This window comes from Ctenocephalides felis, unplaced genomic scaffold (genome assembly GCF_003426905.1).
Source record: "Ctenocephalides felis isolate EL2017-DRISC unplaced genomic scaffold, ASM342690v1 CF-g0.4_SCAFFOLD_03571, whole genome shotgun sequence".
Lineage (NCBI taxonomy): Eukaryota > Metazoa > Arthropoda > Insecta > Siphonaptera > Pulicidae > Ctenocephalides > Ctenocephalides felis.
The window spans coordinates 66,649,914-66,664,726 of NW_020539725.1; the positions used below are offsets into that span (position 1 = coordinate 66,649,914).

A 14,813-nucleotide genomic window follows, 5' to 3' on the forward strand; every position below is an offset into this window, starting at 1 on the left:
CAAAGTTCAGCAATGTGAAATATTCCTGGTTCCAAACAAGTTTCAAATAGTAATCCCAAAAATGTCGTAAGTCAAAAAAAAAAGTTGAAAGATTCTCCAGTAATTAGTCAAAAAAGACAAAATTACCAAAAATATCCAAGTTAAACTTGTTCAATTAACTCGTGTGTCGGGGCGCCACTGTTATTTCCTACTAAAAGTATTCCTACTGAATATTGAATATAAAAAACTATGACAACAAACAAATCTTCTACGATACCAACGCTTACATATTGTTGCATACAATAATAAATTGATCTATTAAAATGATTTTAAATTAAGAACATCCCGTTTTTATATTTGGGAGAACGAAAAGTTTTCAAATTCCAAACGCCAAGAAAACAAATGGCTATTCAAAACGATAAGCTAAAAATATTTTTTCTAAAGTAAATAAATAACATTCATTGTTAATAAAAATAATGTTGCATCCCAAAGCATATTACGACTGACCGGATCGCTTGACATAAAATAAATAGTTTTAAATACAAAAATCGCGCTTTGTTTAGTTAAAACCCAGTGCTTTCTTAAAATACATATTCAAGCATCAGGAATTTTTTTTTCACTACGAGAGCTAACTAAATTTTAGTTTTTTCATAGAAATAACATTTATATATATTTATATTTACATTCATTAACATACACACTCACAAGTATTACAAGAATTATGAATTGTATATGGTATAAGTTTTTTGTGTGTATATGAAACACTTTCAAAATGTATGTACAAAACTTTATAAACAAATACCTCATCAGGTGCAGAAGTGGACCTGCTTGATAGTAAAGAACATTTAGTTCATGAAAAAATTATGATAATTCATTTTTGCCAAGTGCCCTATTATAATATATAGAGTAATACCCACTTAACAATGAATAATATACAAATAAACAAACCAAACTCGCTTTGATAAGATGAATATAAAAATGTTGAAGGAATAGTTTAATAAACAGAACTTAAGTCTATCTAATAAAGATCTAAAGTAATTAACTAAAAACATAGTACTAATTTCCAAAAAAAAAACTTTCAAAAGTGTTTGAAAAAAGATTAGGATATTACTGTATATATTATTATGAAAACTATTATTGTTATCAAAGCAACAAAATTTTTAACAACTTTGTCTTCCATAATCCACTAAAGCACAAAACAACTGATGAAGTATTAAAAAAAACTCACATTCATTCCAATACCTAATAACAATAACAAAATGAACTAAAAACACATTCTTTCTTATTTAACAGCAATAGACAAAAAAAAACGTATATCATCATCCGTCAGCCGTTTTGCATGGAACATTTCTTCAAAAATTAATGCAAGACGAAAATATCATTACAAATGAGAACTTTAAAAAGGACACCCGATGATGACTTAAAAAATAGTCAAAAAGTATATAATTATGCAGAAATGTGATTCATTTGTTTTCTTTGTATATTTATATACACCTAAATAAAATCTTACGTAGTAATATAAATACGATATCAAATATTTCTCTATGTTATTATATAATAATGGTAACCAACTTATATAAAATAATTATTTTGGTACTAAACTTGCCTCAGCTTCATATTCAATAGACTATTATATTAAGCACACGCGTGTGCATAAGAGTTTAAAAACAAAAATATATTAAATCGCCATTCTTCTGACTTTCACAAACAAATTTTCTTCATGAATAATCAAAATATTAAATCTTTTATCTAAATCTAGAGTACGTTTTCAAGCACATTTCTGAATAATTTACTTTCCAACAACATAATATAAATGGTCATCCAAAAAAGTAAAATTTAAAAAATCTAAAAATAAAAATCTGGCACTAAATTTAGTAACAAAAAATAAATTCAACTAATTTTAATTTAGAAAATTTGATTTTCCATAACAAAAATAAAAGGTTTTTTAATAACTTCCATTTCAAAAGTGTCAAGATCAAATTCTTATTCATTTTCCAACTGAAATATAGTTTAGCAATCATGATACAGCTGAATAGAGCTGTACTTGACACAAAAAAGTCATTTTAAAGTTCTCATTGTGAAAGAAAAATCAATTAACGTGTCAATGGTCTTGCGTAAGCCGATGTGTGCTGGTATGGACATAAACCATCAGGTTGACAAGAATTGTCAGCCCACAACTGGCACGGCATCGAAGTGATCTCATGAGAGAATTTACAATGGGGTTTCTTACACTCACCAGATGTTTCAATATGATTTCTGGTTGTTGAAGAATGCCTTCGTTTTCTGTCACTTTTTGTCGGTTGACAGCTGATCACAGTTCCATCCTTTGCTAAAGGTTGTATTACAGCTCCATTCTTCAGTAAGTTCAATACATCTCCTGGCTTTATGAAATTTGAGATCAATTTATTCACATCAAATGGAGTCTCGGACTCCATGGCTACATTGTCCGTATCGATGGTGTGATCTTGTTCATCTTCATCCCATTCAGAGCCGATGTATAAGCTTTGCATGTAACTCAAATCACTTAGAATTTCTTCGCCATCCTTGCGCAATTCTGATTTCAGTTCATGTATATCGCTAACTAGATTGTTGTTATCGCAAGACAGACACTGTTTTTCATCATTCGACCATATTCGAAGCAATGGATCAGTTGACACCTTATCGCAGTCCATGGATGTATTGGTTGAACTGTCAATGGTTGATATTTGTTTGTCAGGAAGCCAATTCGAGTTCCAGATGTTGTTGTTGTTATGTGAAGTTACAGTGGGAGAGCATTTTGTACACCACTTTCTCGCACCCAATTGTTGAATCTAGAAATAATAAAAAATTATATTATTTGAAACTATTGTGATAATCAAAAAGTTGTGTTATTAGAAATAACAAATTTCAGTGGCAATTATAAATAATAAATAATGTGATGATTTAACTTACCTCTTTATCAAAAATATCATAATCCATTTGTCCAGTTTTCATATACTGCATACCAGCCATATTCTTCCCAGCATTTTCAATATCACAATAGCAACAGCACGAATCTATTCCATGTGTACTTTCCTCACTAATATTTGCCATGTGCAAAAGATCAAACATCAATTCATCAGTTTGACAGGCCTTTGAGATTTGTTGCACACAAAATTTAACAATAAACTCATCTTTAATGCAATTTTCCAAATTATTCATTATCCCGTTTTGCTTGTACACCATGTAACGTTTTGATTGTGTGTCAGAAGTGATTGCTAACAATCCATCTTCACAAAGTTTGTAGTTGACAGTGTCAATAGCACTTGAAATAGCAAAAGTGGTTCCATCAGCATAGCCATCTTCTTTTATGGGACGAAAATGAGTTTTGGGAGATGTTAACAAATCATCCTCAGGATTATCTGGAACTTTAGTAGCGCTTACAGGAACTGAGGAATTTGACAGAGTGTATGACTTTTGTACCATGGCAAATCTGTCAATTATCACTTGTGCAGGCCACTCGCTGGTGTTAGCTTTAGGCACTACCTCACTAAAGCTGCTCAAGTGTTTGCTGTGATTCAATATGCGATAGGGAGTGTTCAGAAAATTCTGTGATATAACATCTGACCATTTGCCAGATTTTGCATTGAGATCTGAGCTACTTGAGAAATTAGACTGCCACGGCATGCTACTGCATTCACTTTTAATGTTCTTTGTTTCCATATCTGAATTTTCCCAACATGACCGAACAAGTTCCAACTGATGTTTGTACTCATCAGATGCTGCACTTGCTCTCGGATAAAAACTCTTCTCATTAAGCATGCAGTCTGTTTCATCTTCATTAAAATTTTCAGACCAGATTGAGTTCTTCATGAAACGACCACTACTCCTGGGAAGCTTTTTGGCTTTACCATCAACTACATCACCAAACATGGTGTCACTTGGAGATGAGAGTAAATCTTGGAAATCAACTGGTAAGTTTAACTCATCGATGGATGTATCAGCAGGCTTATCATTCCATAAAGCTTCCACACTTTCATTAAATTTTGCTTTGAATTTGGCCATATTTATCTCATCTATGACTGTTTCTGGTCTTTCACATTTTTTGCTGTTCAGTTCATATTCATAAATCCACTCCCGGTTGAAACAAACATCATCCAAATCCTTTTCATCACATTTTATGGGCGTGTCATAACCTTCATCTTTGCTATCGCATTGATTGTTAATGTATTCTCGCAAAAGCTCCTCGTTGCCAAGCTCCCAATCAGTGTCCCAGACATCAGAAGGTCGGCCATGTATTCTATTTTTGGCCTTCTTGCCCAACTCAGCCCGGTTTCTGATTGCCTTGACATTCTGCTGTTTGCGATCAGTATCTGTTTCTTTCCACATCTTATTGCGTTTTCTAAATGATTTTCTTTTATTGTTGTATCTTTTAGTTGACTTTTCTGAAGGAGTGGTAGCTGTTATTGTAGATTTGGTCAACCAAGCTGATGGTTCAGAGGGGTAAAATGATACAGTTTTTTCTTCTTGATTTATTCCTATGAAAAAGAAAATTTAATAGATATAATAGAGGTAAATATATATATATATATATATATATATATATATATCATATATAAAATTTTTCTGTAATGTATGTAAAAATACTCCTCCTAAACGATTATTTGGATTTTGATAAATCTTTCTGAAGTTTGTTAAGGGTTTTTTTAGGATGTATGTGATTATAAAATTATAGTAATATTGTAGAAATAAATGGACAAAATTGCAAAAAACAACATGTCATTGTTTGATATTGAAAATATTTGAGACATTGTTTGGCATTGAAAACAAATGAAAACTATTAACTGCTAAAAATTTCAATTTACTTATGAGTCTAGACAATATTAGAATATGTATAATAAATTCATGATTATGAATAAGAAAAATGAATGTCTACATTATTATTGCCGAAAAGTAGCTGAGATGTGTCAGAGATTAAAATAATATAAATACAGTCAACAGTATATGTTTGCCAGATGAAATTATATAATTTAGTTTAATAAATAACACAATACGTCCAAAATTGCATATACATTATTTTTTTAAAGTTATGCATGTTGTATTTTGCTTTTCTTTACTAAATTATTTAAAAACTAAAAAAAATATTTCTACTTATTGAAAAAATGATTTAGAATTTTGATACATGTGTCAATTCATTTGTTTGGCATTGCATATGAAATATTAAGCAAGTTCATGATCTTAGATTGAACTATGCCATATGAACTAAATTTTACAAATTAATTCACCTAAGATTTTAACTAAAGTAATAATGTTGAATTTACAACCTTTATCACTTACCAGATAATGCAGGAAATGCAGCATAATATTTATTGGCCAGTTCGACAGGATTTTCACAGCGTTTAGCATTATTTTCTGTTGAGTTTGCTTGTTGAAAATCTTTTTCGGGAGATTGTTCGTTTTCGATCTCGCGAAGCTTTGCACAAAGCTCATCAACTAAGCTTTCAATTCCAGCCTTCTGTTAAGCAAGTAATTCTAAATCAAAACAATAGTATGTTTTTGTGATACTTTGAATTGTGTTCTGTCCATTGTGTGAAAGAGGATAATAATGTCTTATATACAATTTTATATATAAATGTTCATAATTAAAGAAATTTCCATGTTAGATGCAAAAATTATGCAGACAGGAATAAAAAAAACGGATAATAGTTCACATTCTGAATTATAATGTAGTGTAATTGTAAGTATATAAATGCCAGTCAATTTATAAACTAATCTAAATTATTCACCTGTTCAGAAGCTGATTTGAGACATTCTACAGCAGCGTAGCGTTTAGCTTGTTCAGAAGTCCACAGACCGTGATTTGTTTCAAACCACAAGCAATCTTCCTCTACAACTTGTGTGCTTTTCCTATTCTTCTTATTCTAAATAAAAGAGAAATACGTTAATGAAAATATTCAAGCAATATTAATTAACAATAAACAAATTTAATTTGAAGTAACAAGTTAGCATAATAAAATAGTCAAATTAGTGTTATATTTAGGTAAGGATGCTGTTAAATATAAAAAAATATAATCAATTAACAATTACCTCAATAGCACTAGTTGCCTCTCGTAGATCTCTTGGGTTGAATTCGACTGGTGCATGTAGAAGAGACAGCACAAGTCTAGCGTAGACTCGGCCGTCTAAACCGTGTGAATCAAGTTCAGTGGATAACCAGCCTCCGATGCCAGACACTGTCCGGCCAGATACCAGCTGCGGGTACTTCATAACAGGCTACAAACACAACATGCATAAAAATATGTGCTATGAAAAAAACACACATGCACACTTACACACTTCAAGCATTTAATTTAAATAAAAAATGTGTGGGCTCTCTTAGGAATGTTAATGTGATTGTAGTTATAGTTTTTTTTATAAATAATACTTATAGCCAATTAAATAAAGTCTAAACAATTCTGCCTTAAAATTTGAAGTTTAGTAAATGACAGCGCATAGTAATTTTGATGATTACTTTTAATAAATCACAACGTAAAGAAATCTACAGCACTAAATGAATTAATTATAAAATCTCTTACCTCAACATAGGTTGTCCATTCAGGATTACAAATGCAAATTTGATGTGTTCACGAGCATTATAATAAGCAGTTTGTCAATTGTTTTATTTTGCTTAAAAAATATTTCTTATACAAGATCAAATTGCACAATTAAATATATTATAATATATACGATTAAATTGGTTATGCAAATAAGCTTCTAATTTTACTTTTAAATTTACTTTGACACAATAGTATAATTAAGAACTACAGCAATGTTACTATTGCTAAGAATAACTTAAAAATATTATAATATGATTTCAGATAAAATTGATGTTTTGGTAAATTATAAGTATTACTTTAAAATTGAATAAAACATTTTAAAATGATCTTAATTGGTAACCGTAAAGGTTGACAATTATTCTGCTTCAAAACATAATGCTCTTTACTTCATTTCTGAAGCGGGTGAATCGTATCCATTCATTTCCATTGCAGGACTGAAAAAAACGACACAGATAATTAAAATTATTATTTCATAACACATGACTACAAATCACAAAATTTATTATATATTCAATCAAAAGGGAATAGACCTTAAACAATTTTTTTATTACAAAATTTGCTGCAACATTTATATTAATTACAGCTTTGCTTGATAACACAAAGCTCCATCGAATGGAATGTTAGAAGTATTCATAATATTGATTTATTATTCAAGCCACCATCAACAAAACATTTATAAGGTTATTTAAAATATATAAGTGTATAAATACAGTACAGTTCAAACTGACAAGAGACAATGAAAACATAATTTGAAATTATTCAAACATGATACATTTAGATAAAAACATTATTTTAGATAAAAACGTACAGCAATCAGGAGATATTAATTGTTATATTAAAGTTTTTCATATTTTTTTTCTTTGAAAAATTAGCACTTCTTTCTTAGAAAGGAAAAGCGAATGACTGGCAAAAATTATTATAAAACGTCATCCATACATACATCTCATCACCAGTTATCTCCAGTAAACAAAAAATTTTCGAAATCGATCTCAAAAATAAATAGACTTATCACTGGGCTCATCATAAAATGAATCACTTGAATTGACTCATTGTCGAAAATGTACACAAACAAAGAAATTTTAATATCTCCGTGGTGCGCAATAAACAAACGACTTATTGTCAAATACGCTGTATTTTATTCTATAACGCAGTTCAACTAGACTGGCTTAAGAAAGTGCAATGCTAAAAACTTATAAATAACTCACGATTCACTTGAAAATCACAACACATACCCGTAAAACGCATCGAGATATATTGGACACCAATAAACAATGCAAAATTCGAATAACCTTGTTGATTTTGTCAATCGTTTCGAACGGACACCTAAGATTGCGCCATATAGGCAGTTTATTGCATATGCGAATGTAACATCTTTCGAAAGGTGCACGTCGGTGAAAAATATCCTTGTCGTATAGATAATGGCAGAAGAAACGTTTCGAATGTCAATTAAAGCGTATTCAACTCACCTGAATGAATTGGGTGATGTAAAACACCCCATGCAGTCTACAAGACCTGAGACACAAAAAACATGGCCGCTACGTATTTTGTACCAGCTCACGCGATTGCAGTCAACTACGACAGGCAGTGTGAAGTGCGCCGCTTGCAATCAATAACCCACAAGGCGGGATTCGGGCACATTTGGACTGTCAGTCAATACATATCGAAAATGAGATCGCACCAAGTCCGGGGAGCTGAGTTTAATTATGCATTTGCACTACTATTCACTTATGACTACTTTAAATGCAAAATCTAAATGAAACATCACAATAAACACATAAAAACAATTAAATCAACACACAACACCACAAGTAACGCTTTACAACAATGGCGTTCGCACTAAAAAGGATCGGCAACCTGTTGGAACGAAAAATCGACATCTCGACATCGGCGAGTGGCGGCGGAGAGCACGATCGAAAAGGAGAGGAGAAATACAAATATATGAAAAACGATTCCAATATTTGTGGTAAACGCTCAGACAAGAATAAATTCTTAAAATACATATATTTTATTCTACGCTCTGTTTTAGAAGAGCTACACAGGGTTCCAATCGTTCCAATACTCTTTCTTTAATTAAAATTAGCAATATTACAAGTAAATTACTGAATTAATTGCACTTACTAACGTTTTTTATTCAGTCTCTTCTTATTAAAATTCGCGATGAGTATCAAACTATCTTCTAATATCTATAGAAATATTTCATTTTAAGATTTATCTACAAAGGACAATTAAAAAGTAAATTTTAATAAAAATATATTTATCTGATCTTTTATAAATCTACAACTTCCAGTTTTACATACATATCATTCCTAAAATTAATTAAAATATCATTATTTTGCAATATTCTTTTACTGATTGTGATAAATTTAAATACTGATAAAATATACGCCTTGCAAAAACATTCATTTATTATATTTGCAGATAGATAAGAGAACATAAAACATAGATAAGAATGTATTAGCAGTATTGTAAGTTGTAAGAATCATTATCTTGAAATGTTTCTTTAATTTAGTACAAGACGTATAAGTAAATAACACGTAATAAGAAATCAAAACATTGCATTTAAATGTTGACTATTGCAGTTCAATTGACGTAATGCATAAATTCCTGAAACACAAAAGTTGTTTAAATATAAACATTTATACAAGTCCCATTATTGACTGCGTTCGATTAGTGATAATGGAACTCAACATCAAGCCATTGTAATATAAGCGGTTAAGATAAATATTTAATTCGATCTAATCAGAATAAGGAAATAAATTATAACTAGAAAGGGAAGTCACTTTCATTTTTGCCATTACTTTTATTTCATTTCTCTAAGTTGATCACCTTGAAGGTTGTCAATAAGTAGTTACAGTTTTTCATACACAGATGACACTGACCTTCGCCAAGGGAAACTGTCAGAAAAACGATACAGGGTCATAAATTTCTAGGTTATGAATGTTTTTAAATGTAGAGATAATAAACAAACATTAAACGGGGATTGGTTTAATCGTTATCAATAGTTTAATGAATAACGGTGATTCGTAGATAAAGCTAATGATAATCAATATATGACTTTTTATATCATTTGCGTTTGTTTTATATATCAACATGCATTGAATTTGAATGGTTGATCACATTCACAAGAATCAAGAAAAATGGAGAGAACATCTAACGAGTACCCCATTTGTCTTCAGCCTGAGCTGTTAGATAGGGATACAATTATACAAGTTTTGACTGAGGTATTGTAATAGTAAATTGCTGTACTGTAGAATATGCTCATACGGGTTAAGACTTGTAATGTAATTTATAGACTCATTATTTAATATATTATATATTCATAATCATATTCTTGATAGGTTTTCGAAAAAAAATCAAATATGTATCAGGAAGTCTGTATTGTATGTTGTATGTGTTTAAGGGGTTACGCTCATTGAGTATCAATACTTTCAAAATCCACTATGGATTTCTTTAGCTATAAACGTAAAGTACAATAAGTGTTTTCATCTGCAGTGCACCTTAAATTCTATGTGCCTTGCAAAAATGACTTTGGTTCTAAATATATATTAAATAACTTCAATATTAATTTCATTACCTCTCCCTCCACCCAAAAATTTACAAAGAAACACCAATTATTTATTATTCTACTACAAAGATGTAATAAATAAAATATCTATAATCTATAATAAGGATATCCCTTTTAATTAAATTTTAATTTAATATCGTCAATATCTTCTGCTATTTTCTTTAGAGGCAGTTAAAACTGAAAAATCTAAATTCCTTATCAAGAGAAGAATTGATAGTCATATACAAATCATATGTCTTACCGTTGCCGCAAAGAACTAAATCAAATGCAGAAACTAGTCACAAACATGATAATGCAAATGATAATAATCACGTAACAAAGAAACTAAAAGTAGACCATTTTGAAAGTAATAATAAAGAATCGAGAAAACGTAATGGCCATGGTCTCAGTGAAGTGAGTAATAATATTCATAAATATATAAAAATGTTAATAAGTGCAACTACTCATTTGTTCAGCAAAAATTTAACAATGATATGATCGTCATTCTGGAAACTATTTTTTGGTTGTTTATGATGAAATATTCATGATATCTTTTCTTACAGGGTGATGTTACAAACATAAAACGCAAACGTCAGAAAATAACTTGGCCTTAAATATACTTAACTTTTTATATTGAAAGTATGGCTTAAGGTTGTTTTTACATATTGTAAGTTAGTCATATGATCTGTTTAACAGAGTATTTTAATTTTTTACGAGTATTGCAATATCGCTTACCACATTTATCACTTGAATCAAGGTGTTGCAATTAAACATACACTAAAAATAAACTAGGAATAGAAATGTGACAAGTTTTATAAACTGCTGTATATGAAGTCACAATTTAAAGTCATTATTGTGTTAAAAGATAAAATGAGATTACTGAAATTAATTTTAAACTGAAGGGTTTGTGAAGGGTTTTAAAGTATATATATATATATATATATATATATATATATATATATATATATATCCATTCTATATACCGTTTGTAATTTTAAATATGTATTTTTAGATTATATTTAAGTATCTCTATTATTACATTGGCTGTAATATTTTTACACAGATAATATATATCAAGTCAACTGTAACGATATAGCTTTTATTCCAGATTTGCATTTTTACAATATCTCAATGTTAACAATATACATAGAATAATCTCCTTTCGTATCATAAATTTTCAACATTTAATATATCATCTATATTCAGACATTTAACGGATGATGTATATATATATATTTATTTTTTGCTATATACATTTACATTTAAAACCTTTTTGATAATAATTTATCACATCCAACATACTGAAAATAATTTTATGACGGTAATGTAAAGGAGAATATTGTAATGGATATAGGAACAGAATTATTATTTTTTTGAACACAAGCTTGAAGCGTTAGGAATATATTGCATTTTTCTGTGAATATTATTTCTAATCAAAATAACAGGTGGAGATTTTTTCATTACTGTATTATAATTTCAGGCTTTTAAAAATCTAACGATGTGAACAAGAGTTAATCAAAATATTATCAAGCTGCTCAAAAAACTGTATAATCAATATTGTATAATAAAGTGCCTAAACTTTATGTTACAAATATTTTTTAATCAATTTATTTTTATCAACTCATCACAAAAAGCGTTTGCTTAAAATAATCACTGGATTTTTTGTAATTGTTAGCTAAATTGTTCCTCATGTGGAATGTTATTTTTTTTTAAATTTTATATCTTAAATTAGCAGACTATTTGTAAGTGGTATTTTAATATAAAACTACATTATACACATAAATGTATCACAAACAAATTAATGGTAAGACAAAAGTAACTTTAAAACACTTTAAAGAATGATTAGAGTGCATGTATGGCTAATATTATATCTAATGTGGTTTTGAAAATAATAAAATTGCAAATTATTTTTATTATTAGGGTAATTCATAATTTGATTAAAAGAATTTTTACTTTAATTACAACTGGATTATTTACTTCTCTAAAAACATTGAAAAAATATTTATTTATAATTGGTTGGGATAAATGTGTTCTAGATTGGTTTGATAAAGTTCTGAATAGTATGAAAACGTCCTAGATCATTCTGAAAAAGTTCTGGATAATCTAAAAATGTCTTACGTAATCCGAAAATTTTCTGGATAGACTGAAAATATTCTAGATTATCCTAAAAATGTTCTGGATTAGCCTGAAAATATTCTGGTCAGTCTAAACATGTTGTAGATTAGTCTGAAAATGTTTTGACTAGTCTGAAAAGGTTCTAGATTAGTCTGAAATTGTTCTAGATAAATCTGAAAATTTTCTAGATTAGTCAAAATATTTTAAATTATTCTCAAAACGTTCTAGATTAGTCTGAAAATGTTTTGAATAGTCTGAAAACGTTCTGGTCAGTCTGAAATTATTCCAGATTAGTCTAAAAATTTTCTAGATTAATCTAATAATGTTCTAGATAGACAGAAAATAATCTGGATTAGCCTGAAAATATTCTGGTCAGTCTAAACATGTTTTAGATAAGTCTGAAATTATTCTAGATTATTCTCAAAATGTTCTGTCTGGACATTCAAAAAATGTTCTGAATAATCTAAAAATATTCTAGAATATCCTGAAGATTTTTAGATTAGCCTGAAAATATTTGGTTAGACCAAAAATATTCAGAGTAGTATGAAAACGTTTTAGATTTGTCTGAAAATATTCTAGATTATTCTCAAAATGCTCTGGATAGTCAGAAAATTTTCTAGATAGTCTAAAAATATTCTAGATTATTCTAAGGATGTTCTAGACCGGCCTGAAAATATTTTGGTTAGACTGAAAATATATACTGAGTAGTCTAAAAATGTTTTAGATTATCCTGATAATATTTTTCATTAGTGCTATTTAAAAATTAAGTATTTTTCCAAAAGCTATATTACTTTTTTTTCTAATTTAGACTAGAATAATAAATCTTTTTAACCAAAACAAAAACTGAATCGAATTACCCTAATGTTTAAATAAATAGGCAACATGAGTAATTATTAGGTCAAAAGACAACTACGTACAAAAGGATCAATTTAGTCCAAAACTTACAATCATCGTCAATCTGACTAAACACAAAATCTGGTCAAATTATTGACGATGATTAAATCGTTTTGAACTTTAATTGATTCCATTGTATAGACTGCCTTGATTACTAAAATTAATAAATACATCTATAAAAAGAGCACACAAGTGACTTTCATCATCGGGATATCAGATCATGAGTAAGATTTCATTTTCTTTGTAAAATTATTTTTCATGAATGGTAAATTTGTGTTATCAATCAAATCATTACATAATAGGCAAGATAAGCATTGGCAATAATAGTATTCATAAGAATTGGCAAAAAAATATAGAATATATTTATATATCAATAAAAATTGAAAAATAAAACATAATGATTCAATTTAATATCTGATATAATTTATCCTTTCACATTTAAATTGTCGCAATTGTTTTCTAATTGTTGATATCCAGAAAGTATCTCGAGTGCTCCTGTTTAAAACGAAAGAGTATTATTGGATAACTTAGCATAAAAATTACTTTCAATTATGGATATATGCCCATGGAACGCTATATACAAGATAATACATATACATGACTTTTATATAATAAGTTCTAGGAAGGCTCATGGAACATGTTCAATACTTTTTTGTAATTATTTTTTCGAGGTGGCTGCCACCGAATCTAAACTTATATCACACTGGTTTTGTATAACACCGATCATTAACTAATAGTTATTAAAAGAAATATGTAATGTAAACTTAATACCCCGCTCTTAGTCTGAAAACGTTCTAGATAGTCTAAAAATATTCTAGATAAGTGCAAAATATTCTAGATAAGTGTAAAAATATTTTGGACTAGTCTGAAAATATTCTGGTCAGTCTGAAGATGTTCTAGATCAGTCTGAAGATGTCCTGGCCAGTCTAAAGATGTCCTGATCAGTCTTACGATATCCTAGTCAGTCTGAAGATGTTCTAGATTAGTCTGAAAATGTTCTAGATTTGTCTGAAAATGTTCTGGCCAGTTTGAACAAGTATTGAATGGTCAATAGTTTGAGAATTTTCTGGTCAATCTGAAAATATTCTCGATTAATCTGAAAATGTTCCGGTCACTCTGAAAATAATCTGGATTGATCTAAGAATGTTCTAGATAGTCTGAAAATTTCCTGGTCAGTCTGAAAATGTTTTGGATTAGTCTGAAAATATTCTAGATTAGTCTAAAAATATTCTAGATTAATCTGAAAATGTTCTAGATTAATCTGAAGATGTTCTAGATTAGTCTAATAATGTTTTGGTTAATCTGAAAATGTCCTTGATTAGACTGAGAATGTTCTGGTCGGTCTAAAAATGTTCTATATTAGTTTAAAAATGCTCTGGTCGGTCTAAAAATGTTCTGGATTAGTCGCAAAATAATCTGATCAGTCTAAAAATGTTCTAGGCTACTCTGAAAATGTTCTAGATTAGTCTAAGTATGTTGTTGAAAGTCTGAAAATGTTCTGGTCAGTCTAATAATGCTCTGGATTAGTTGAAAATGTTCTTGTCAGTCTGAAGATGTTCTGGACTACTCCGAAAAAGTTCTATATTAGTCTATAGACTAATATTATAAACTATATATAGACTAATTTTATAAAAATGTTCTGACCGGTCTAAAAATGTTCTGGATTAGTCTGCAGATGTTCCGGACTAGTCTGAAAATGTACCGAACTAATCTGAAATTGTTCTGAT

At 29.2% G+C, this 14,813-nt stretch overlaps 1 protein-coding gene across 2 annotated transcripts; it reads right to left on the reverse strand.

The window, feature by feature from the left end:
- Nucleotides 1-1,846: 1,846 nt before the first annotated feature.
- Nucleotides 1,847-8,419, reverse strand: LOC113385439. Of its 2 annotated transcripts, none has more exons than XM_026623286.1 (7): nucleotides 8,000-8,419; nucleotides 6,513-6,967; nucleotides 6,025-6,210; nucleotides 5,724-5,858; nucleotides 5,275-5,452; nucleotides 2,911-4,475; nucleotides 1,847-2,789 (listed from the first exon to the last, which is right to left on the reverse strand). In XM_026623286.1, the coding sequence occupies exons 3-7, from the start codon at nucleotides 6,202-6,204 to the stop codon at nucleotides 2,073-2,075; spliced, it is 2,775 nt and encodes a 924-aa protein (XP_026479071.1). In that variant the 5' UTR covers nucleotides 6,205-6,210; nucleotides 6,513-6,967; nucleotides 8,000-8,419; the 3' UTR covers nucleotides 1,847-2,072. The 2 variants fall into 2 exon arrangements, with proteins under 2 accessions (XP_026479071.1, XP_026479072.1); XM_026623287.1 differs by lacking the exon at nucleotides 8,000-8,419 and adding an exon at nucleotides 7,766-7,928.
- Nucleotides 8,420-14,813: the final 6,394 nt, after the last annotated feature.

Bases quoted from the DNA above. Each gene is read 5' to 3' on its own strand.
- LOC113385439 (XM_026623286.1), bottom strand. From the start codon at position 6,204: ATGAAGTACCCGCAGCTGGTATCTGGCCGGACAGTGTCTGGCATCGGA. The intron at 4,476-5,274 runs GTAAGTGATAAA...TCTTTTTCATAG, and splicing joins TGCATTTCCTGCATTATCTG to GAATAAATCAAGAAGAAAAA. The intron at 2,790-2,910 runs GTAAGTTAAATC...TATTATTTCTAG, and splicing joins ATGATATTTTTGATAAAGAG to ATTCAACAATTGGGTGCGAG.